Source organism: Conger conger, chromosome 3, assembly GCF_963514075.1.
Source record: "Conger conger chromosome 3, fConCon1.1, whole genome shotgun sequence".
In the NCBI taxonomy this organism is placed as follows: Eukaryota; Metazoa; Chordata; class Actinopteri; order Anguilliformes; family Congridae; genus Conger; species Conger conger.
The window spans coordinates 7703200-7725647 of NC_083762.1; the positions used below are offsets into that span (position 1 = coordinate 7703200).

The following is a 22448-nucleotide window of genomic DNA, read 5'->3' on the forward strand; positions in this document are numbered from 1 at the left end:
CAGCACATGTAGGAATGTGTGAATGCTATCGTAACAAAGGGGAAATGTGGAAGGTTCTGACTTCCAAGCAGCCAAAATCATGCTACTATATCGATGTCAACCAAACAAATATTTACTGTATGTCAGAGTGAACAATGCTCAAGGAGAAATCTGTGGAATAGCATATTTGACAGAGATTCATGATTATTAAATGGTGCGCTCACCAGTAATATAGAGAGAAGCTCATCCACATAGATCCTCTCTGTCTCAATCAGCTCCTTAACCACGTGGCTGCAGCCATGACAGGAAAGACAAACAACAGACAAACAGATTATGGTGATTCTGAAGTGACATTGTGCCAACAGGCTACAGAAACAGCAGAAATAAGATGACAGAGATTTACTATAAACACTGATCACCGCTTCAGAAGGTCTGGGCTGTCTTCCCCCTCTAAACTGAAGGACAGAGTGCTCCTGTTCTCCTCGTAGTCATGCATCACCTCTATCTGAGAGAGAGAGAGAGAGAGAGAGAGAGAGAGAGAGAAAGAGAGAGAGAGAGAGAGAAAGAAAGAGAGAGAAAGAAGAGAGAGAGAGAGAGAGAGAGAGAGAGAGAGAGAGAGAGAGAGGGGGGGGGGAGAAGGGATAGAGAGTTTGTACATGTGAAAGTGAGTGTATGTGTGTGTTTGAGAGAGAGAGAGAGAGAGAGAGAGAGAAAGAGAGAGGGAGTAAGAGACAGACTTTGAAAAATACGATTGAAAATACAGTATCCTTGATACTTTAATGCAAACATTCACTCATACAGTGAATGTTTACATTTTGTCTGTTTTCCCTGTTGAATATGTCATCAAGTTTTTAGCACTTTTATATCGTTGCAAATGTATAATTTCATTCCATTACATTAAACGTGAACATGGACATGAGAGAGAGCGAAGAGAGGAATAGTTTTAACAGGTACTTTTACCAGCAGGTATGAAACTCCACCGCACACACAGTTACTGTGGTTACCACCATACTGCGCTCCGCTATGATTGTGAATCACAGAACATGCATATTACCCTTCGCTTTGAAAGATGCCACAAAGAGCATTAGCACCCAGGGCAGTTTCAAAGGGTCAATACATCAGCATCAACTCTGCACCCACAAAAAGCTTGGCAGCTTTTAAAGCAGTGGATTCGCACCTTTGGGAATGAAGGGTAGTGTAGAGTATCCTACCTTCCTGGCACTGGGGCTTTTCCGTGACGTTCTCTTGCCCGGCAGAGAGATGTCGAAGGAGAACTTCAACCCGGAATTGAAGTCTGGGAAAATAAAACAGATCACAATTAATGGCATTTGGCAGACGCTCTTATCCAGAGTGACATACAGTTGATTAGACTAAGCAGGAGACAATCCTCAAGGGTCCAACGGCTGTGCGGATCTTATTGTGGCTACACCGGGGATCGAGCCAGCGACCTTGCGGGTCTCAGTCATGTACCTTAACCACTACGCTACAGGCCGTTTTTCTGGAGCTAAGATAGGCACCGAATCAATGAGAATGAGTGTGGAATGTGGTGCCATGTGAAATGGCTCCCGTCTGTCCCGACTGCAGCTCCCCAGTGGTGGAGCGACCTCCCCATCCCCATAAGAACTGCTCACTCATTCCCCATTTTCCCATGCAGTCTGAAGACTCACCTCTTCATGCTGCACCTTGCAGGAGGGAGTCCCCAAATCTATTGTCACTTGTTTTTCACCTATCTTTAGCCTCTTGTATTTTATACCTTAATTGAGTACTTTTGTAATACGTATTTGTCTCGGTATTGTAGTTCCCCAAGTTGCAATTGTCTTGGTAGTATCTATCTTACCTATCTTGCATACTGGACATACCATATGTTCATGGCCTTACAGCCAATCATATATAAATTCTACCTTATCTGATATGTTTGGTTGTTTGTTGTATGACCTCGATGTGCACTGTTTTGTATGTCGCTTTAGATAAAAGCATCTGCTAAATAAAATGCAAAGTAATTTATTGTAATGAGTGGATCAGTGTCAAAACCTCCCCTGGCACAGGTACTGGAATGACTGACAGCTTTCCTTCGACTGTGGTCACATGATACACCTGGGACGATCACAGTATCACAGCAAGGCTCAGCCAACCTCATCCCATATCGTCACTGAAGACGTTTTCTTTGAAAAGATGTCCTTGATTCTGAAGATCAAATGGCTGGTGGTATACTGTATAATGTTATTGATCTGATATTTTCTGCCTCCAAGAACCTTTGGCTTCAAATGAGAGTGAAGCCACAACCCTGAGGGGATAATGGGGGCGACATGGCTCAGGCAGTAAGAGCAGTTGTGTGGCAGTCGTCTGGCAGTCGGAGGGTTGCCGGTTTGATCCCCCACCCAGGCTGTGTCAAAGTGTCCCTGAGCAAGACACCTAACCCCCAAATGCTCCTGACGAGCTGGTCGGCGCCTTGCATGGCAGCCAATCGCCGTTGGTGTGTGTGTGTGTATGAATGGGTGAATGAGAAGCATCAATTGTACAGCGCTTTGGATAAAGGCGCTATATAAATTCCAACCATAACTCTCAAAGACAGAGCAAGAGAAATGTAAAGAGGCAGGCGCCCTCTCTCCCTCTCCCTCTCCCTCTCTCTCACACACACAAACACACGCGTATATACACTTGCACTCACACACTCACACAAACAAAAAAACAAACAAACACACACAGAGTACAGACACGAACATACAGCCAGATACACAGGCATACAGACAAATTCAACACCAAAAATCACCTAATACCTTGTGGCGAATAGAAATGTTAATTCTGATTGAAAATCTGAATATGCTGTGAAGGTATTGTCAGCTATGCTACGCTATCTCATTGAGCCCTATGGAGAGCTCATTAATGCGGGAGGTAGCTGGCACACCGCGGGAGGTATCTGGCACACAGCATGCACTATGACACCGGTCAGGGGCCTGTCCAGGAGAGCTCTGGTGTCATAGAGAGAAAGGCTGCTGTCAGAGGACCCAGCATCCGTATGTAACACAAACCTGCCAGGCCAGGTCAATAACATGGGCCCAGGAAGCTGCTGGGCGGGGCGGTGGAGGTTTTGGGGCTTGTGACAGACAGTGGTACCAGGGAGCCTAAACATCGTGTGTGGAATAACCACCAAAGCTCGTTTATCTTTCGAGGGAGTTTATCTTTATGTAACCTTTGTTTGCATCAGCCATATTTGTATTGTTTTAATCTGAATAATTGTCATTTCTGTAACTGACACTATTTACGTCGAAGTATTAAGTATACGCATTTCCATTCACGTCTATATTGTATCCAGGTTTCATTAAATATTTTAGTCCCCCCCCCCCCCCACCTTTTGTGTTCCCCCAGGGACATTAATTAGGAAATACCTTGGTGTACAGCTAGTTTTTAGACAGCATAGTGCTTTGCAAGGTGCTGTTCCTGCCTTATTGGTTACTTTCATTAAATGTTCATAATTAATGACCCAGTTCATTACACCTTCGCCTCGACTGGGACTTGGAGAACATCCTCCACCCAAATATACGGGTTACATTTAATTTGTTACTGAGGTAGCTTATTTTTAATGTACTTGTTTCTATACGGAGCGTCCTGCATGGTGGTGTACATGTGCTGAGCGTAAGACTCTGTGTGGGTGTAACTCTCACCGTGTTTTGGGGAGAACAGCGGGGACTTGGAGCGGGGTGGGTTCTCAGGCCGGGGGGCCACCAGCTGGATGGGGCGGACCAGCTTGTCAGCCAGCTTCCGCAAGCAGGCCTGCCGGTTCTGGAGCATGGCCTGGACCGCAGTGAGCTTCTCATGGGCCGACCCGATCTGGGCCTGGGGCGGACGGGGTGACATGGACATCAGAGGAAGGTAATCATGCACTCAGACTGCACTGAGAGTAAACACACAAGTGAGCAATTAAAGAGAGGGCCAGAGCATCTGTAATTATCTGTAATAGTGGTAAATGATAGTTTACCTGTAGTGGAGGGCTTGGCTAGTGTATCTGTAATCGTGGTATATGATAGTTTACCTGTAGCTGAGGGCTTGGTTAGTGTATCTGTAATAGTGGTATATGATAGTTTACCTGTAGCTGAGGGCTTGGTTAGTGTATGTAATCATGGTATATGATAGTTTACCTGTAGCTGAGGGCTTGGTTAGTGTATGTAATCATGGTATATGATAGTTTACCTGTAGCTGAGGGCTTGGTTAGTGTATCTGTAATTGTGATATGTGATAGTTTACCTGTAGCTGAGGGCTTGGTTAGTGGTATATGATAGTTTACCTGTAGCTGAGGGCTTGGTTAGTTTGCCTGTAGCTCAGGGGTGAGGGTAGTTTATCTGTAATTGTGGTATATGATAGTTTACCTGTAGCTGAGGGCTTGGTTAGTGTATCTGTAATGGTGGTATATGATAGTTTACCTGTAGCTGAGGGCTTGGTTAGTGTATCTGAAATTGTGGTATATGATAGTTTACCTGTAGCTCAGGGGTGAGGATGGACTCAAACTCCATGGCCAGAACATCAGGGCCCACGCTGAGGGGCGGAGCCACGCTCTCCTGGAAGCGCTCAATGTCCCGCAGCGCGACCTGCGCCCCCTCCTTGGACTGGAACTTATCCACCATCTGATTGGCTAAGAGGTAGGCCCCCTCATCACACCAGCGCAGGGTCTGAGAGACACGGACACAGACTGGTCACATGACCTGTCTCCGAAACGGTGTGTGTGTCTGTGTATAATATCATCACAGTGCCTGTTCCAGGCTGTGTGAGCGTGTACGTGTGAGAGTGTGTGTGAGTGTGTGTGTGTGTGAGCATGTGCGTGTGAGAGTGTGTGTTAGTGAGTGTGTGTGTGTAATATCTGTAGGGAGCACAGTGCCTGTTCCAGACAGTGTGTGAGTGTGTGAGTGTGTGTATAATATCAGCACAATGCCTGTTCTAGATGGTGTGAGATTGTGTGAGAGTGTGTGAGTGTGAGTGAGTGAGTGAGTGTGTGTGTGTGAGAGTGTGAGAGTGTGAGAGTGTGTGTGTGAGTGTGTGAGAGTGTGAGAGTGTGAGAGTGTGTGTGTGTGTGTGTGTGAGTGTGTGTGAGTGTGTGTGTGAGAGTGTGTGTGTGTGTGTGTATGAGTGGGTGTGTGTGTGTATGAGTGGGTGTGTGTGTGTGTGTGTGAGTGTGTGTGTGTGTATAATATTGCCTGTTCAAGGCGCAGCAGCAGGTCTCTGGAGTGGGTCAGAGCGCTGTGTTTGGCCCTCAGGGCGGCGGTCAGCGTGTCGCCGTGGTGACGGAGCTGGTTACAGCGCTGCAGGATCAGAGCCATGGCGTAGTGGTGGCTGCCCGCCAGCTGGTGCCCGTGCAGGATGATGATCTGGGCACGCCCCATCTCCTCCTGCCAACGGGACCCACATTACGCTAAGCAGGCCACACTCCCACACATACCACAGCATATGAAGAACAATACACAGTATCATCACATACGATTTACAATCAGGTGACATGAATTGGCTTTAAACTCAATTCATGTTCGCTACATTAGTTAATGCCAATTCATAATGGAATAACGGGAACAGTTTTTTTTACTTCAAAATCACAACATATTTAAACTCAATAAATTAATTAAGGTGAGGAAACTGTGATCAGTTGTTTTCATTGATTGAATAAGTACTGAGTAAAGGCCAGCAGGCTCTGTGGCAAATAATGTACAGTATAATGGATCATTGTCAAATATGGTATTTTATAGATTTTTTTTTCCTTGAAGATTGTTCACTATGATGTAAATCATTTTTGGAACAGGATATTATCTTTCGACATTGTGCAGGAAATCATAGCGATTTAAGACTTCGATTTAGGAATCCTAGGGCTGGTTTCACGGACACAGCTTAAGCCTAGTCCCGGACTAAATTGAGTTTTGCATAAACAATCTCCAATCAAAATTGAACTTAGTCTAGGACTATGCTTGATCTGTATCTGCAAAACTGCCCACAAAAGACTAATCCAAAAAATCATCCTAAGACTAAGACTTGCACATACCATGCCATTACACAGAGTACAGTGGTAACACACAATAATTTACAGAACAGGAGACGAACTAGGGCCCAGCATATTCTACTGCCGGTGTGAGGCCCAGAGGATATGGCCACTGACCTGTGCTCTGCTGTCCAGATCCTCCATCTCTCTGATCAGCTGCTCAGTCTGTGCCACCGTGTCCCCTGACACTGCCATCTCCTGCTCCTGGACCGACAGATTCTCCAGCGTGGACTCCATCTGAACACAGAAACAACGCGTCAGAATACTCACCCAGAACCTCCCCACAAATATCACATATACACAGCAGACCTGCGTCAAATACGGAATTGTTTCGGATTCGAATACTTTTCTGTGCTCGATTGATCTTGCCTGATGCAATTGAGCCAACCAAGAGGATCTAAGGGTGGGATTGGCACTTTCTGAGAGTATTGTATAGGTTCCGAGACACCAGACAAGCTCAGTAAAGCGTAGAAAAGTATTTGAATCCAAAACAATTACGTATCTGTTGTTATCTCCCCCGCCTACTAGAGAATGGAATGAAATATAGGCTTTGGAAATGGACATGTAAAAATACATACAGAGTTCATGACCTCGGTGTCCTCAATGGTAGCTACGGCTACATAAAGGATCACACGTCCAGCACAGAGACACTGCTGCAGTATAATTACATCCACGCCTGTTGTCTCACACCTCCGTACCTCGTGGAAGCTGCACTCGTATCTTAGCAACTGCAGGTACTGCTGCAGTTTGAGGTGATGCTTCTCGAAGAAGCCATCGAAGGCCATCTCCATGTCCCGCAGCTGACCCAGTAACCTGGCACACAGGGGAGAGGCTCCACAAATATGACCTGGTAACAACCTGTGACTGTAATGTAACCATGAATCTGGAAAATGTATGCATAATTGAACACATATTTAATATATGCGTGTGTGTGTGTGTGTGTGTGTGTGTGTTTCTGTAGTATCTACCTCTGCACTGTCTCCCATTCCTGGCTCACATTCCAGTGCTTTCCAGAATATTCTTCTATCCCAGAAGCCTCCAGGTTTGAGAGCAAGTGATGCGCCTCCCTCGTCACTGTCCTGATGTCATCCTGCAATGACATCACTGTTACATCACTCAAGTGAACAAAACTACCAAGCCAAGCTTATACAGAACAAAGGTTAATTTAGGCATGCTGCCATCACACAGACCAAGCATGTGTTTATTGTGATATTAATAATGTTGCATTATTATTACAATAATGTCACTATTACACGATACAGTACATTGCTGCGCAGTATTAGATCATTGATTAACATTACTATAATAATAATAATAATAATAATAATAATAATAATAATAATAAATATAGACCTTCAGTTTCCTGTACTTGTCAGTGTGCGACATGAGGAGGAACTCGATGGCGTTTCCCTCCTCAGGGAGATCCGTCTCTGCCAGCTCTGTGCCAAAGGCTTGCAGCATCTGGGCAATCTCCTTCACCGTCACCGCAAAACTCTCAATAGCCTGCAGGGGGAGACAGAGGGACAGAAGATAGCAGAGCACAGGAGAGAGAGAGGGCCAGATTTTGGCTTTACCCGACATGAACCACAACTGCGCCCGTGGAATCCGATGACCATACAGACAAGCTCATGTTATCAGTCTACGGGCCAGTTTCACAGACACAGACTAAGCTTAGCCCTACTCTAAATTGAGTTTTGCACCTCCATTCAAATTTGTATTTATCTAGGATAAGGTTTAATCTGTGTCCGTGAAACTGGCCTATAGACTGATAACATAAGCTCAGCTATTTAGTCATCTGATTTCATGGTAATGGTTAAGGCTAGCGCTGGGTAAAGCCTACCGGTACATTCTAGCATGGGCAATGCTATCAGACAGTGGTGGTGCTAGCGGCAGTGCTAGCAGTGGTGCTACTGGCGGTGCTAGCGGCGGTGCTACTGGCGATGCTAGCGGTGGTGTTAGCGGTGGTGTTACTGGTGGTGCTAGTGGTGGTGCTACTGGTGGTGCTAGCGCTGGTGTTAACGGTGGTGCTACTGGCGGTGCTAGCGCTGGTGTTAGCGGTGGTGCTACTGGCGGTGCTAGTGGCGGTGTTAGCGGCGGTGCTAGCGGCAGTGCTACGCACCGTGCGCAGGACGATCCAGCTGCTGTGGCAGTACTCCAGTGTCCCGCCGAACTCCGGGGTGAGCTGGTTCTCATCGATATAGCGCAGCAGGTCTGTGACAGAGCTCAGCATGACCACCTGGGAGAGCGGAGACAGCACAACGCGTGAAGCAGACACAGTACCGTCGTCTGTCAAACCTGCCATCCCTCAAACGTGCTGTACACCTGCAGCATTACGAAGCCCTTTACAATGCTTCTGTACACCCATATGGAAAGGAATTTAAATGTATGCAGGGAAATTCAAAATCTGTTTAAATATAATGTGTAATATAAATTCAGTGAGCACTTTATTAGGTATTTATTAGACTTATTTTTTTACCACTGTTGTAATGTGTGGTTATTTGTGTCAGCTTTGACCAGTCAGGCCCTTGTCCTTGGACCTCTCTCTCATTAACAAGGCTTTCTGCCTGCAACCAAAATCCTGCTGGTTTTACCTGGGAGTCCTGGGGCGGCCTGTAGCGTAGTGGTCAAGGTAAATGACTGGGACACCCAAGGTCAGTGGTTCTAATCCCGGTATAGCTGCAATAAGATCCGCACAGCCGTTGGGCCCTTGAGCAAGGCCCTTAACCCTGTATTGCTCCAGGGGAGGATTATCTCCTGCTTAGTCTAATCAACTGTACATCGCTCTGGATAAGAGCGTCTGCCAAATGCCAATAATGTAATGTAATGAGTCAGATGTGAATACAGTCAGTGCTACTGACTGTATTCACATGAACTGTTCAGCTAATTTCCCAGGAGAAAACCAGGGCCGGATTTGGATTTGAGGGCCAGATTAGATTTTCCCTACATGATCATTCTCACAGTATGCACTCATTAAGGCAGGGGTGTCAAATTCCAGTCCTGGAGGGCCGCAGTGTCTGCCGATGTTTGTGGTTTCCTTTCAAACGGCAGCCAATTAAGGCCTTGAGAACAAGGTGTGTGTAGTCTTTAGCCAGTGAAAGACTTTGAAATGCATCTCTCGTGCTGCTGAAACACACCAAAAACCAGCGGACACCGCGGCCCTCCAGGACTGGAGTCTGACACCCCTGCATTAAGGGATTCGTTCATTACGGGCATCTTCAGCATGAAGTCCTCCTGGCTGAACCGGAAGCCCAGGTCGGTGACGGCTCTCTGGAAGAAGCTGGTGGGCCGCAGCACCAGGACCAGGTGCAGGGTCCCAGGAAAGGAGGCCTGGGAACAGAGAGGGGGGTCCCCAAATTACCGGTCTTGCTTGGCATACATTAACATCACCTCCCCGCCAGACAGAGAGGGGGTCCCCAAATTACCGGTCTGCTTGGCATACATTAACATCACCTGCCCCCCTGACAGAGAGGGGGTCCCCAAATTACGGGTCTGCTTGGCATACATTAACATAACCTCCCCCCCTGACAGAGAGGGGGTCCCCAAATTACCGGTCTGCTTGGCATACATTAACATCACCTGCCCCCCTGACAGAGAGGGGGTCCCCAAATTACCGGTCTGCTTGGCATACATTAACATCACCTCCCCGCCAGACAGAGAGGGGGTCCCCAAATTACAGGTCTGCTTGGGATACATTAACATCCCCTCCCCGCCTGAAAGAGAGGGGGTCCCCAAATTACTGGTCTGCTTGGCATACATTAACATCACCTGCCCCCCTGACAGAGGGGGGACCCCAAATTACCGGTCTGCTTGGGATACATTAAAATCACCTCCCTGCCAGACAGAGAGGGGGTCCCCAAATTACCGGTCTGCTTGGCATACATTAACATCACCTCCCCCACCTGACAGAGAGGGGGTCCCCAAATTACCGGTCTGCTTGGCATACATTAACATAACCTCCCCCCTGCAGCACCAGACAGTCTGGACAAGCACATAGCTACAGCAGTGTGTGTGCAGCAATACCGAGTTTGTACAGGAACATATATGCACATCCTCACCCATTATCTCCCTTCGGCACAGAACGCATCCTGAGACAAGCTTCAGAACGGGACTGAACGGCCATTCTTATAGTTAGCATGAGAGCTAGGATGCTAATCCACCTCACACACAAACACTGTTCATACTGTACACACAGCAAGCTTTATGTGAACTCATATACGGTACATTACTGTACACATAGACAGGCAATGCAGTACACAGTAGGTGGGGTGGGTTGGAATTCACTACGTTTTTGTACAGTAATCTAAATGAGACTACAGTGGAGAGAAAACCACACAGCCACAATACAGTAACGTGCTCTTATCATGGCATATCTTCGAGGCAACACAAATGCATTTTAATTCAACCAATGCGGTGTTTCACTCATTCCAACGCTAAAAAAGACCAAATTTGTATGTACAGTAACTTCCTTACAACAGCAATCTCTATGCTTGAGGTCCATATTAAGCTATACAATAAGACGAGGCACAATTTCTTTTCAATACAAAATCACCAATTATTTCGACTCAAGCAGTCAAATCCGTTTCAATTAAGAATTCACTAAAATACTTCGTACCTATATCCTAACTAACATGATTTATGGCCCTGTGTGCAATAATGAACGGTTGAAATATAGCTGTACCAGTGCCATCGTTTTGGCAGTTGCCAAACTGCTTACTTTTGGATACAGAACCGTTACATTTGATAAAGGTTTATTTAGGTAGGCTACGTGTCCCCGTCAAACAGTTTTTGACGAATGTGACATTGATTTGTCCTAGCTTGTTCTACAGTCGATTACCTTTGGCACTGCATATTCCGTTTTGTTCCAACCCGGATTGATAAAAATGCTATCCAACTAGAATACATCAACCTAGCGGAATTGCATGACTAAGCGGGATGCTTTCAGATCTGCAGTAATATGCAAGCGTGTGCTACCGGCTTTCTAGCTATGCCGCATTTCCCAGCCTGTCTCAACTTACGGGCAACTCTTGTGCACTTAAATAATCTCAAAGCACCTTACCGTCCTCCTCTGCTTCCTGGGAATTCCTCGCGGCGAAATAGCGTCTGACATCGTCTTTGTCTTCCCTATTAGGATGTATTTCCCGTTTTCGTTTTCGCCTACCCCATTCTGCCTTCACCTGCCTGTGCCACCCTGTTTCCTCCGTCGGCTACAAGACTGGGCGCAGCGTCGATGATGCTGCGCCCATGGCTGGTAGCGCCATCTGCAACACGGCTCCCGCGCTAGACTCTTTTCGTCCGCCCAAAGAATTATCACGATTTACAAACCGGAATTGAGCGTCATGAAAATGACAATATACTATTTTCCAGCGACCGCTAACTGCTCTTATTCGCCAAATGCGTGTGCTCGTGTTCTCTCGGACTACATACACAGAGGGAACTAGGCTATAGCGCACCTGCAATGCTGAGCTTTGAGAAAAATCCCATGTTAACTTTTTACCTGTGACAGTAGTACACAATTGACTAATTACTAAAATTTCAGAGACGGTTCGTTTTATAATAAAAAGGAAAACTATTGGACACGTGTGTGGATACGTTCGTTTATTTAGTGCATCACGTTTTGTGAATAATAGTCCAGTCCATAAAGTAGGCTAATCATCACGTCAGTGACGTCACCAGCTCCCCGAGCAGTCTAGGCTACTTGTTACGTAGTGAATCCATGTCAAGCACGGTTACATGTACTTAGCTATACATTGCTTATGCTCAAACTGTAAAGCATTCTGAGAGGGGTATGTTTTCATATGAAATGGCTGAAACGAACGACGCAGCGAGGGGTTGTCACTTTCAGGACCATGGACAGTAACGAGACAGGTCTCCAGTGTGGGGCAAGATTGAGAAAAGTTCGCAAAAACTATTGTAGGAATAAAGAATTTACAGAAAAGCATTATCTCATTTTAACATAAGCAAGCCCTGCAAAAATTTAGCAAAGTCAATGCAAATAAAAAAGAACAGTAAATGCGCAAGACTGTTCGTTCTTTGGACATGAAACCATGCGTGAAATACAGTGAAATCGCGTGAATCCTCACCGCAATTCTCGCCAGCGCTGTTTTAATGGAGGCCCACGTGTCCAGTCTCCGGTCGAGAATGACGATGAACTTAACACCGGGCTGCCATGTTCTGAGCAGAGTAATGCAGCATTATTAGTTAAGCATGTTTGAGTTAATGTGTTATTCCCACCTGATTTAACAGCAGTCGTATCACACCATATACATAGCAATTCTATTTATGCACGACCAGTACTATGGTAATATAACACAGGAACAGTTCTGGAATACTGTTGGGGATTTGAGTTTGGGGAAACAGAGTAATCAAGCTCGGAACAATTTATGTGTTCAGAATAAATAACGTACATAAGGGATATACTGCAATGCAGAGAATGAAAGAGAATGAGTAGGTCTGAGAGAGAGAGAGAGAGAGAGAGAGAGAGAGAGTCAGTGAATGAATGAGAATGAGTAGGTCTGAGACAGAGAGAGAGAGAGAGAGAGAGAGAGAGAGAGTCAGTGAATGAAAGAGAATGAGTAGGTCTGAGAGAGAGGGAGAGAGAGAGAGAGTCAGTGAATGAAAGAGAATGAGTAGGTCTGAGAGAGAGAGAGAGAGAGTCAGTGAATGAATGAGAATGAGTAGGTCTGAGACAGAGAGATAGAGAGAGAGGGAGAGAGAGAGAGAGTCAGTGAATGAAAGAGAATGAGTAGGTTGGAGAGGGAGGGAGTAGACAGAAGCGTGTGTTATTATTAAGAGTGGAAAGTGTGATAACGGTAAGGTTGTGGAACGTACCGTGGAATCAGAGTGAGGTACGTAAGGACCTTAGCTAAAGCCTCTTCGGGAATGTCGCTGAAATCGGAGCACTCTGGGAGCGTGATGACCACGCTAGACTCCTCCCCCCGGCCCCCTGGCAAAAAAAGAAATAAATAAATTATTTGGAATAATCTATTACCACATTATTCAATTTTTGGTTATGGTAACAGATCGCACATGACTGACATAAAGACAGGAGAGTGATATTTAATAACAGGAAGAGCAAGATCATTTAGAATGTAAGAACTTTATTGAACAAACTTTACCATCAGCACTGACAGTAACAAAAAAGGAAAAACAAGGTTGTGTTTCATCTCAGAAATACACTTTCCTCATGATCGAAAATAAAGTAATTCTGTCTGCACTGGAATACTCCGTGTAAGATAACACATTGACCCAGCCTGTACAGTATAGAAACCATTCCTTTGTAAAATATGATTTTATCATTATTATTTCAATATTATTAGCCAGGTGGTGGTATGTACATCAGACTCTCCGTAGGGGGAGAGGTAGAGAGGGAACACCGCATGTGTCCTGCACAGGCTCACAGAGTTAAGCACGCGAGAAAACTTGGGTATTAAATTGGGCGACATGGCTCAGGCAGTAAGAGCAGTCGTCTGGCAGTCGGAGGGTTGCCGGTTCGATCCCCTGCCCGGGCTGTGTCAAAGTGTCTGGTCGGCGCCTTGCATGGCAGCCAATCGCCGTCGGTGTGTGAGTGTGTGTATGAATGGGTGAATGAGAAGCATCAATTGTACAGCGCTTTGGATAAAGGCGCTCTATAAATGCCTACCAAAACTGCAGTCTCTGGAGGCAGGTAAAGAGCTTAGCACAAAGGGATTTAGGGGCGATTTGATTAAACTTTTTAAATTCATGAACAGGGTTAACTAAATGAGCTACAGGAGATTCCTCAGGTTGAGTTCTGTTTGCAGAATGAGAAATTAGCAAAGGATAAAATCTGTGCAGACATTAGGATGCATTTTTCCACACTGTGGTCGCCGTGTATAACAGCTTGGCAGGCCATAAAGTAGGGGGGGTTTCCAAAACCAGGCTTGATACGGCGCTAGATACTATCTAGCCTTTAGGTAAACTGAGCAGTAGGTACACTGTAGTGGTGGGACACGGTGAGCATTGCTGGGCTGAATCTGCTCCCTCCATAATGTTATATTACCCATCTGCAGCCGTGCGTGAACAGGGCTGGTATCGATCCCTACAGACACAGCCTCAGGCTCTCTCGTGTCCAGGGGAAGACAGATTAAGATATCGTCTGCTCTGCAGAATTTGTCATGCACAGGAATGCTCTGAGAGGAGCAGAGAGGAGAGTCATTTCAGGGAGGTGGGGGAAACCACGTTTATATATCTGTACACCCGAACATGTCCTCCAGATGGCCTTAAACCAGGGCTCCCCGACCCTGCTCCTGGAGAGCTAACGGCCGGTATAGGTTTTTATTTCAACCCTAATTTGGCCCACCAGAACAGAATGTCCTCAGAATGGAGGTTAAACGGCTCTTACCTGACAGGAAGGCCACCTGCCTCTCGATGTAGCCCCCTACCTCCTTAACACTGATAGGGACGGTCACCCCTGGGGAGGGAAAGGAGGGGGGGGGGAAGATTAGCATGGTCCTTCACTTCACTTCACACTTCAACCTTCACAACGGATAAAACAGACCTGAAGGACAGGAAGAGACTGTGGTTTTTAAATGCTTAAAAGGATTTAACAAAATTAAATAAGGGGCGACATGGCTCAGGCAGTAAGAGCAGTCGTCTGGCAGGTGGAGGGTTGCCGGTTCGATCCCTGCCCGGGCTGTGTCGAAGTGTCCCTGAGCAAGACACCTAACCCCTAAATGCTCCTGACGAGCTGGTCGGTGCCTTGCATGGCAGCCAATCACTGTTGGTGTGTGAGTGTGTGTATATAAGGTGCTATATAAATGCTAACCATTTACCATTTAAATACAAAAAATATTTCATATTCAGTTCTACCAGCTGCAGGGGGTAGATTATACCCTTACATCAGAAAGCCTGTGAAATTTGGTGAAATTCACAGCAGGCGAAATCACAAGCTTTGCCGTTTCCATTCTCAAACACTGGTCTGTTCTTAAGAACATAACTACAGCAGCCAGTGCCTCTCTTCAAGGGTTGCAATACAGTGAGCACTGACAGAACACAACAAGCTGGCCAATTGAGAGACTTAAGTCTAATGCATCGCTAATGTAGTTTCTCGACGAATAAAGGAGGAGCTCCTGTGATTGCACCTTAAAACGACAAACTCCCGGCCGTTTGCATCACAGCCCTCTCATGAAACCGCTGTCTAAAACGGGATCCACAGTAAAAACAGGATTGTTGTGTCAAGTGATCTGCCCTTGTCATAGAATTTCTTGCAATAAACAGCTCTCTCTCACACACACACGAATGCACACTGCCCCCTGAGGTTCAATGACCAACATGCAAGAGCTCCGTTTAGTCCAGGGGTCAGAAACCCTGGGGTGCAGTGTGGCCGCTGGCCAGCAGAGGGCGTGGGATCAGGGTCGCTTTCCCACGCTTTTCCATCCACAGCCCCGATTCCCCTCCTCTCTCATCCCGAGCCAGACCAGTCCCCAGACCACGAGCCTCTTGACCCACAATCCTCCTGGGCCATTAAAAACGCAGAGCTCAACTAGCTCAGTCACCAGAGACAAGCTGGCACGTTGTGTTTCATACGCAACATGGATTTTCTAGCCATTTAGTATGTAGTTTACACTTTGAAATAGTCTCTCTCATGATTTCTGTTTTATCCTGTTTGTCGATGTTTTGTGTTTTTTACTATTTTATTGCGAGTACTTTGTAACCATTGGTTAAATGAAGTATTACTTACTTAATACCTTTTTGCCACCTGTAAAGAAATGTGATTCTCCACAATTGTGATTGTAGTTTATATAGGCTACTTTATAATAGGCATTGTGCGTTTTGTAAAAAGATACTTGAAGGTGTATTTTGGCCCGTTGCTGGCAGTCCCCCATATCACCCTGCAGGGTGTCTGACTATGACAAAGCCACTCTCAGTCATGTCCTGGCCAAGGAAGAAACCTGCTCCCGACATGTGATCCCACGTTTCATCCACAGAGCCACTGAGCCGTTTATCCGCCTTCAACTCAGCATTAATATATCACAGCACAGCAGAGACGGCACACGGTTTCCTTGTTTAAAAGTGTCAGTCCTGGTAACGGTCATTTTGCTGTGTTTTCTACGACTGAAAGTAGATGGAAAAAAGTGTATGGCTAATAGGGTGAGTCAGATGTTTCAAAATAGCCAATCAATAACCTGCTCTGCTCCCCCTCCCTCAACCACAGAGCAAGCTTGTTAGAAGAATGACGAACAGTGCCCTCTAGCTGTGGGACTTGGCGCAGTCTCTTGTAAACATATTGTCACCTGCCAATGCAGGATCTTCTAGCCTTAGCATGTAAGTCATATAAGTATAAGTCCTATAAGTCAAGATAAACGGACAACAACTTATTATAGGACCGCATAAGGTGGAAAATACAGGAAGTGACATCACATGAAACAAATGGACGCCACCAGTCCCATGTGATCAGGCCGAGCCACCTGGGACATTAAATTTAATAATAAACATTAAAATAAACTCAAATTATAGTTGTTGATAATTCCTTTGTAATTATCTAGAAGATAGCCTGACAACACAGTGAATTACACAAACAATTCTGACATGCAACGGACAAACACGGTTCCCGCAGGAGTAGCCCAGCACATGAACACAGAGTAAATCAGTGGGCAGGTCAGGCCACGCAGCGAGAAAAGCCCATTATTTTCTGTTTACTTGCAGCAGTTCCACTGACGTAATGGCCACAGCGGTGACAGACACTGCAATAGGTCATGTCTCGCTCCTCTGGCAGCCTTTCATTGTCTGGTGACAAAGACAGCACCGTGCCCCGACAACCCCAGAACACACGGGCCTCAAAGACCAGCCCATCGATCACATGCCTCTTCATCTACGCCTGAACATTACATTAAATTACATGTCATTACATTACATTACATGTCATTTGGCAGACACTCTTATCCAAAGCGACTTACAGTTGATTAGACTAAGCAGGAGACAATCCTCCCCTGGAGCAATGCGGGGTTAAGGGCCTTGCTCAAGGGCCCAACGGCTGGGCGGATCTTATCGCGGCTACACCGGGGATCGAACCACTGACTTACATGCTGTTGTGTACACGCAGCAGATTTTCACACTGACCAGACAGTCCTTTTAACCATGTAACTTACGTGCAGTGTTCGAGAACAGAAAGGGGAATACCCAACGCGCCCAAAAGCCAGCTATAGAAAAGAGGTGCTCTGTTTTTGACTCTGAGGAAGACATCATTTGACATCGTAATGTCAGTCTCAGTCTAAACGGAGTGCATTTCTCTGAGCCTAGTGACCGTGGAACGCACTCAGAGTTCTCAGAGTTCGGGCTGAGGTCCCTGGGAAGTGAAGTTGTGGGGGTAAGGAGTCTCACGCCATCGGCGAGAGCTCAATGCCTCCTTAATAATGTACACAAGACATTAAAAATAAATATGAGCTCAAACGTGCGTGAATTACAGTGGAGCGTGAAGGCGGGAGTTCACTTTCAGGGCCTGCGGCGGTGTCACCCGTCACTGCGTGGCTTATGAGCCGCACGGAGCCGCACGGAGCCGCACGGAGCCGCACGGAGCCGGGCTGAATATTTCATGAGGCGAACTGTCTCCGCCTTGGGCCGGGGGCCGGAGAGATTCCGGCCCGTCTCATTGGTGTAACACGATGACAGGCTGCTGTTCCAGGGTATCAGGTTCGAGGGTGTGGGACTGATTGTTGTGTCAAGTGATCTCCCCCTCCCCCCCATTGAATTTCTTCAGTATACAGCTCTCATTTCTCAACAGACACAACACTAATACACACACATACATGCATGCATGTGCACATGGACACACACACACACACACACACACACACACACACACACACAGACACACACATTTTCTACTTTTATGGTTTCCTTGGATCATTTGGCAGCATACCATGCCATAAGAATAAACAATACATTTGAACTTGAACTTGATTTCCCAGCAATGGTTTTGCCCTTAGTACTAGATCTTTCATCCTTCTTGATCTGAACTGGATGCCTCTGGCAAGTGACTGCCCAATGACTTTCTAGCCAACAATGAAGTACCCCTGTCAACAAGGCCCTTAAAAGTAAAATTAGGACTTTCTAACAGCTAGTGGGGATGATCTCACACCCGTCTGTGACCCTGCGTCACAATGACAGAGAACTACAATATGTTGCTGTAAGCCTGTAAATGTTTTAAAATAAATGTTTGCAATTGGCAGCTGGCCTCTGTTTGACCTTTTGTCCTGCCCCTGTCATCAGTCATGCTCATACGCAAGCCAAACAACTCCCTGAAACACCTCCTTTAAACAATGTGGGCGAGCTTCCTTTAGACGTAAACACAGGCGTGTGTGTGTGTGACATTACAATGAGCCAATATCCATGCTGTGTAACCCTGCTCTGCCCTTTCGCTTCAGTTTCAATTAACAGGCTCCCCTTCCAGGGGGAAATAATGGCTTCATTTTCGGGCCTTTACCAGACAAACATGCCGCCCAATCAACTGCTCTCTTTCATTACTGAGACTGGTATGCTAAAGCACACAACAGTAATATAAAGTCGGGTTAGAAGAAGGAAGCTTCTCATACACTAGCAGAGTTTTGCAACATTGGCTTGCATTATTAAGTGATTTGTTTGGCTTAGCTCCCTCCCTCCGCACCTCAGCTGAGGTGTCTGTGATGCAAAATGGCTGCCATGCCTCACTGAGGTGGCTAGTACGCATTCAAGTCCATATGTCCCCACATAGACACACACACACACTCATTGGTAGAGTTTCAGCTCAGCCAGTTTGGAGAACATAGCTAACAGGCATTTTGCCAAGCAAGGATTGTAGAGCTAAAGCGGATTAGCATTCTAGGCTTTGTAAAAGGAAAATGAATTCTGCATTTAACCGTTTGCAGCTGCAGAAATTGATTCACCTCAGCGTAGTGGTCATCAAAGGAGGTGATAGCATAGCTACAGTACTTGCAGTTTGTTATACGGTTTAAAACCATTGAGCTGCCTGTCCTTAGGTGACCACCCAAGCCATTATATCAAAACACAAATTCACTAAACTGCAGACTTTCCAGCCAGGTACTGAGAAAAAGATGTGTGGGCATATGTGTGTGTGTGTGTGTGTGTGTGTGTGTGTGTGTGTGTGCGCGCGCGTGTGTGCGTGTGTGTGTACCCCTGTACTCTGGCATTGCTGTACAGTCTCCAGCGACTCTTCCACACAGTGTCCAGGGCAGACCCACAGGGCTGTGGCCTGACGTGGTGCCTGATGGCAGGTCATATGAGCCACACTACAAAGGGCACATACACTCTCATCTTTCCTAAACTATTCACCTGGCTTAGTCTGTGTCGATCACAGGCACATTACCCTCCACCACAAGAGCCTCTCATTTGCGTCAGATTTGCATCAGTCTACCAGTCAAATGATGCGCCTTTGGCCCAGCTCACGAAATGTGAATCCACTAAAGGATGCCACCTCTGCCCACGTACGGAGGAGAAAAAGAGACTCTTGTTTGCTTCAGTTCAGGGCCAATGCCGGCACACTATTTCAGTGAGATTTGGATTGTATCAAAAGCACAAGAGCAAAGTACCAGAGACAGGAACCCACGAGTGAGCGCAAGCTGGAGGAAGCAAAGAACCTGACCTCACAGGGGTCATGAGGACGGAGAAGGTCGAAGGTCAAAGTTCAACCAATCAAAAAAGCCTCGGGCCTGTCTGAATAGGGGCTTGCCTTTTCAAACTGACTTTAGTGACTCCAGTGTGCTGGCAGACACAACGACAGTTATCTAGGCTGTGCTGGACGTGTTTGGAGAGGGTTGGACACATTCGTGCATAGTGGATAACATTAGATCACAACCCCCCCTCCCTCACCCCCCCTGCCCCTCCCCCGCCCCCCAGGGCCAGCTCAATGTGGGCCGGGCCCAGGAAGAGCGACTGGATCACGTTACATTTCTTTACCCTGAACGCACACACACACACACACACACACACACACACACACACACACACACACACACACACATACACACACACACAGACACACACAGACACACACACTCACACACAGACACACACTCACACACTCACACACACTCACACACTCACACACTCACACACTCACACACTCACACACTCACACACACACGCACACACACACACACACACACACACAGCGGCAGCGGGTAAAAATAGAACAGAGCGCGGCCGTTTCTCCAGTGTCCTTGTTACCTTTTTATAAACAAAGAGACAAACAGGGGCAGCCATTTAAGGACAGAGGTGGCCGATCGGTCGGTTCAGTCATCAACAACAACAGGAGCCACCACCAAAAGTGCCCCGTCAAGCTTTTCAAAACCTGCCGCAATTCCCTGGCATTGCGGTACGGAGCGGGTTTAGGCAACCGGAGGGGCGAGGGTGCACAGCCACCTCAAAACAAGCCCCGTCCCGTCTGACAAATAACACGTCTGCCGGTCGGGTACAGAGCAGAATTTACTCGACAGAAGTCCCGTCCGAATGGCTGACACAAGCTTTGGCTGGCAGAGCAGTATTGACACAAGTGTAAAAAACACACACGGGAGGGGAGAGGGAGGGGGAGATGGCACTGTTGACTTATACTGATATACCTTCCCTGTCCAAACAGTGTTAACAGTTAATGTTAGACACATTCCTGAAAACTGATGTTATGCTAAGCAGCTGTATATTCTTACTTGGACAGTAGAAATAACTTTTAGCCACACAGCCAAAGCGCAGGTCGCGTAAACATGCCATAGCAGTGTCACAGCATTGAGCTGTCCTAAAACACAGAGCAGGACTGATCTGCCCAGCTTGTGCGTGTTACTGTAGCTGTGGGCACGTGGGGTTAGCGATGTCTCGAGTGAGCTTTGAGTGCAAAGGTCTGTGTTTATCCGTATGTGTGAGTGTGGGAGAGAAAGAGAGATTTGTGTATACGTTTGTGAGCGTGAAAGATTGAGATGGGTGTGTGTGTGTGTGTGTGAGAGGAAGTCAGATATGCCGACAGGGAGAGGCAGATCAGGTTGTGGGTGCGTGTGTGTGAGTGTGTGTGTGAGTGAGTGAAAGTTTGAAATGTGTGTGTATATAGTACATATATGAGGGAGATCAATGCGTATGTCTGTGTATACGAGGAGATGACTGGTGCGCGTGTGTGTGTGTGTGTGTGTATGTGTATGTGTTTGAGTGTGTGAGTGTGTGTGCGCATGTGTATGCGTGTGTGTGTCTGTGTATATCAGCAGATGATTGGGGTCTCTATGTATGTGTGTGTATGTGCTCACACAGGTACACAGTCAGTACTCACTCTGTAGAGTGCTCTCCAGCTGAGAGCCAGCCTGCAGCAGTATGAGAGTGTGTGTGTGTGTGTGTGTGTGTGTGTATGTGCTCACACAGGTACACAGTCAGTACTCACTCTGTAGAGTGCTCTCCAGCTGAGAGCCAGCCTGCAGCAGTATGAGTGTGTGTGTGTGTGTGTGTGTGAGTGTGTGTATGTATGTGTATGTGCTCACACAGGTACACACAGTACTCACTCTGTAGAGTGCTCTCCAGCTGAGAGCCAGCCTGCAGCAGTATGAGTGTGTGTGTGTGTGTGTGTGTGTGTGTGTGTGTATGTATGCGTGTGCTCACACAGGTACACACAGTACTCACTCTGTAGAGTGCTCTCCAGCTGAGAGCCAGCCTGCAGCAGGCTGTAGTAGCTCTCCATCTCTCTGTGGGACGGCTGCGTGTCGTCTCCGCCCGGCGGGGCCGAGCCCACGTCCTGCGGCCGAGCCGGGGGCCCCGCGCTCATCAGGGGCCTGCGGGGCCCTCACATCCTCCAGCGGGACCTCGGCGGAGGGGAGGAAAGTTCGCACTGCACCTCGCGGCTCCGGAAACCAGCCTGCGCTGCCGCTCCCCCCCTCCCCGCCCCCCCCGGCCTCTACAACAGAGTCACCTTCAGCCCCTGGCAGAGCATCCAAAAACACACACCGGCCACCCCGATCCGCAGAGCAGAGAGAGGCGCAGTGGGCCAAAAACACCCGGCGGGGGCTGGACTGGACTTTCCCCCTCACACGCAGACGGAGGGGCGCGCCGGGCAGACCCCGTCCCGTGTCAGGATGCCGGCGCTAACGCAGGGCTGGAACAGGCGGCCTAAACTCTTAAACCAGAGCAGGGTCCCCTCCATCCTCCCTCTCTCCCTCTCTCTCTCTCTCCTCTGGCTGAGGCAGTGCGTCAGTACTGCGCTCTGTGCAGGGAGAGAGAGAGGGAGAGAGAGAGAGAGAGAGGGGGGAGGATCAGCCTCCTGACACGCTGCCAACTCCCTCTCTCCCGGCTCACTTTGCAGGCCCCGCCCTCGTCGCTGGGCTGCCTGTCGCCCAGGCTGCTCCAGCGGTCGGCACGGTAACGCCGCGTGAACTCCGCGTGCGCTCAAACTGACACGGCTGCCTCAGACATGACTAGAGCACACCGCAACAACTGTGAACTAAGCACTATTCTCACCGCTGCCCTTACTGCATGC

At 47.4% G+C, this 22448-nt stretch overlaps 1 protein-coding gene across 1 annotated transcript in view; it reads right to left on the bottom strand.

The window, feature by feature from the left end:
• Window positions 1-21708, bottom strand: part of mcf2a (MCF.2 cell line derived transforming sequence a) — a 32366-nt gene extending 10658 nt beyond the window's left edge. Inside the window, exons 1-16 of the mRNA XM_061234931.1 lie at window positions 21599-21708; window positions 14355-14423; window positions 12824-12938; window positions 12076-12166; window positions 9203-9322; window positions 8115-8231; window positions 7349-7498; window positions 6964-7085; window positions 6694-6808; window positions 6113-6232; window positions 5166-5357; window positions 4452-4643; window positions 3642-3813; window positions 1191-1273; window positions 399-484; window positions 204-270 (exon numbers count right to left, since the gene is read on the bottom strand). Coding sequence (XP_061090915.1) covers window positions 204-270; window positions 399-484; window positions 1191-1273; window positions 3642-3813; window positions 4452-4643; window positions 5166-5357; window positions 6113-6232; window positions 6694-6808; window positions 6964-7085; window positions 7349-7498; window positions 8115-8231; window positions 9203-9322; window positions 12076-12166; window positions 12824-12938; window positions 14355-14423; window positions 21599-21656 — 1869 coding nt within the window. The 5' untranslated portion in view covers window positions 21657-21708. The remainder of the gene's footprint in view (window positions 1-203; window positions 271-398; window positions 485-1190; window positions 1274-3641; window positions 3814-4451; window positions 4644-5165; window positions 5358-6112; window positions 6233-6693; window positions 6809-6963; window positions 7086-7348; window positions 7499-8114; window positions 8232-9202; window positions 9323-12075; window positions 12167-12823; window positions 12939-14354; window positions 14424-21598) is intronic.
• Between the last annotated feature and the right edge of the window lie 740 nt (window positions 21709-22448).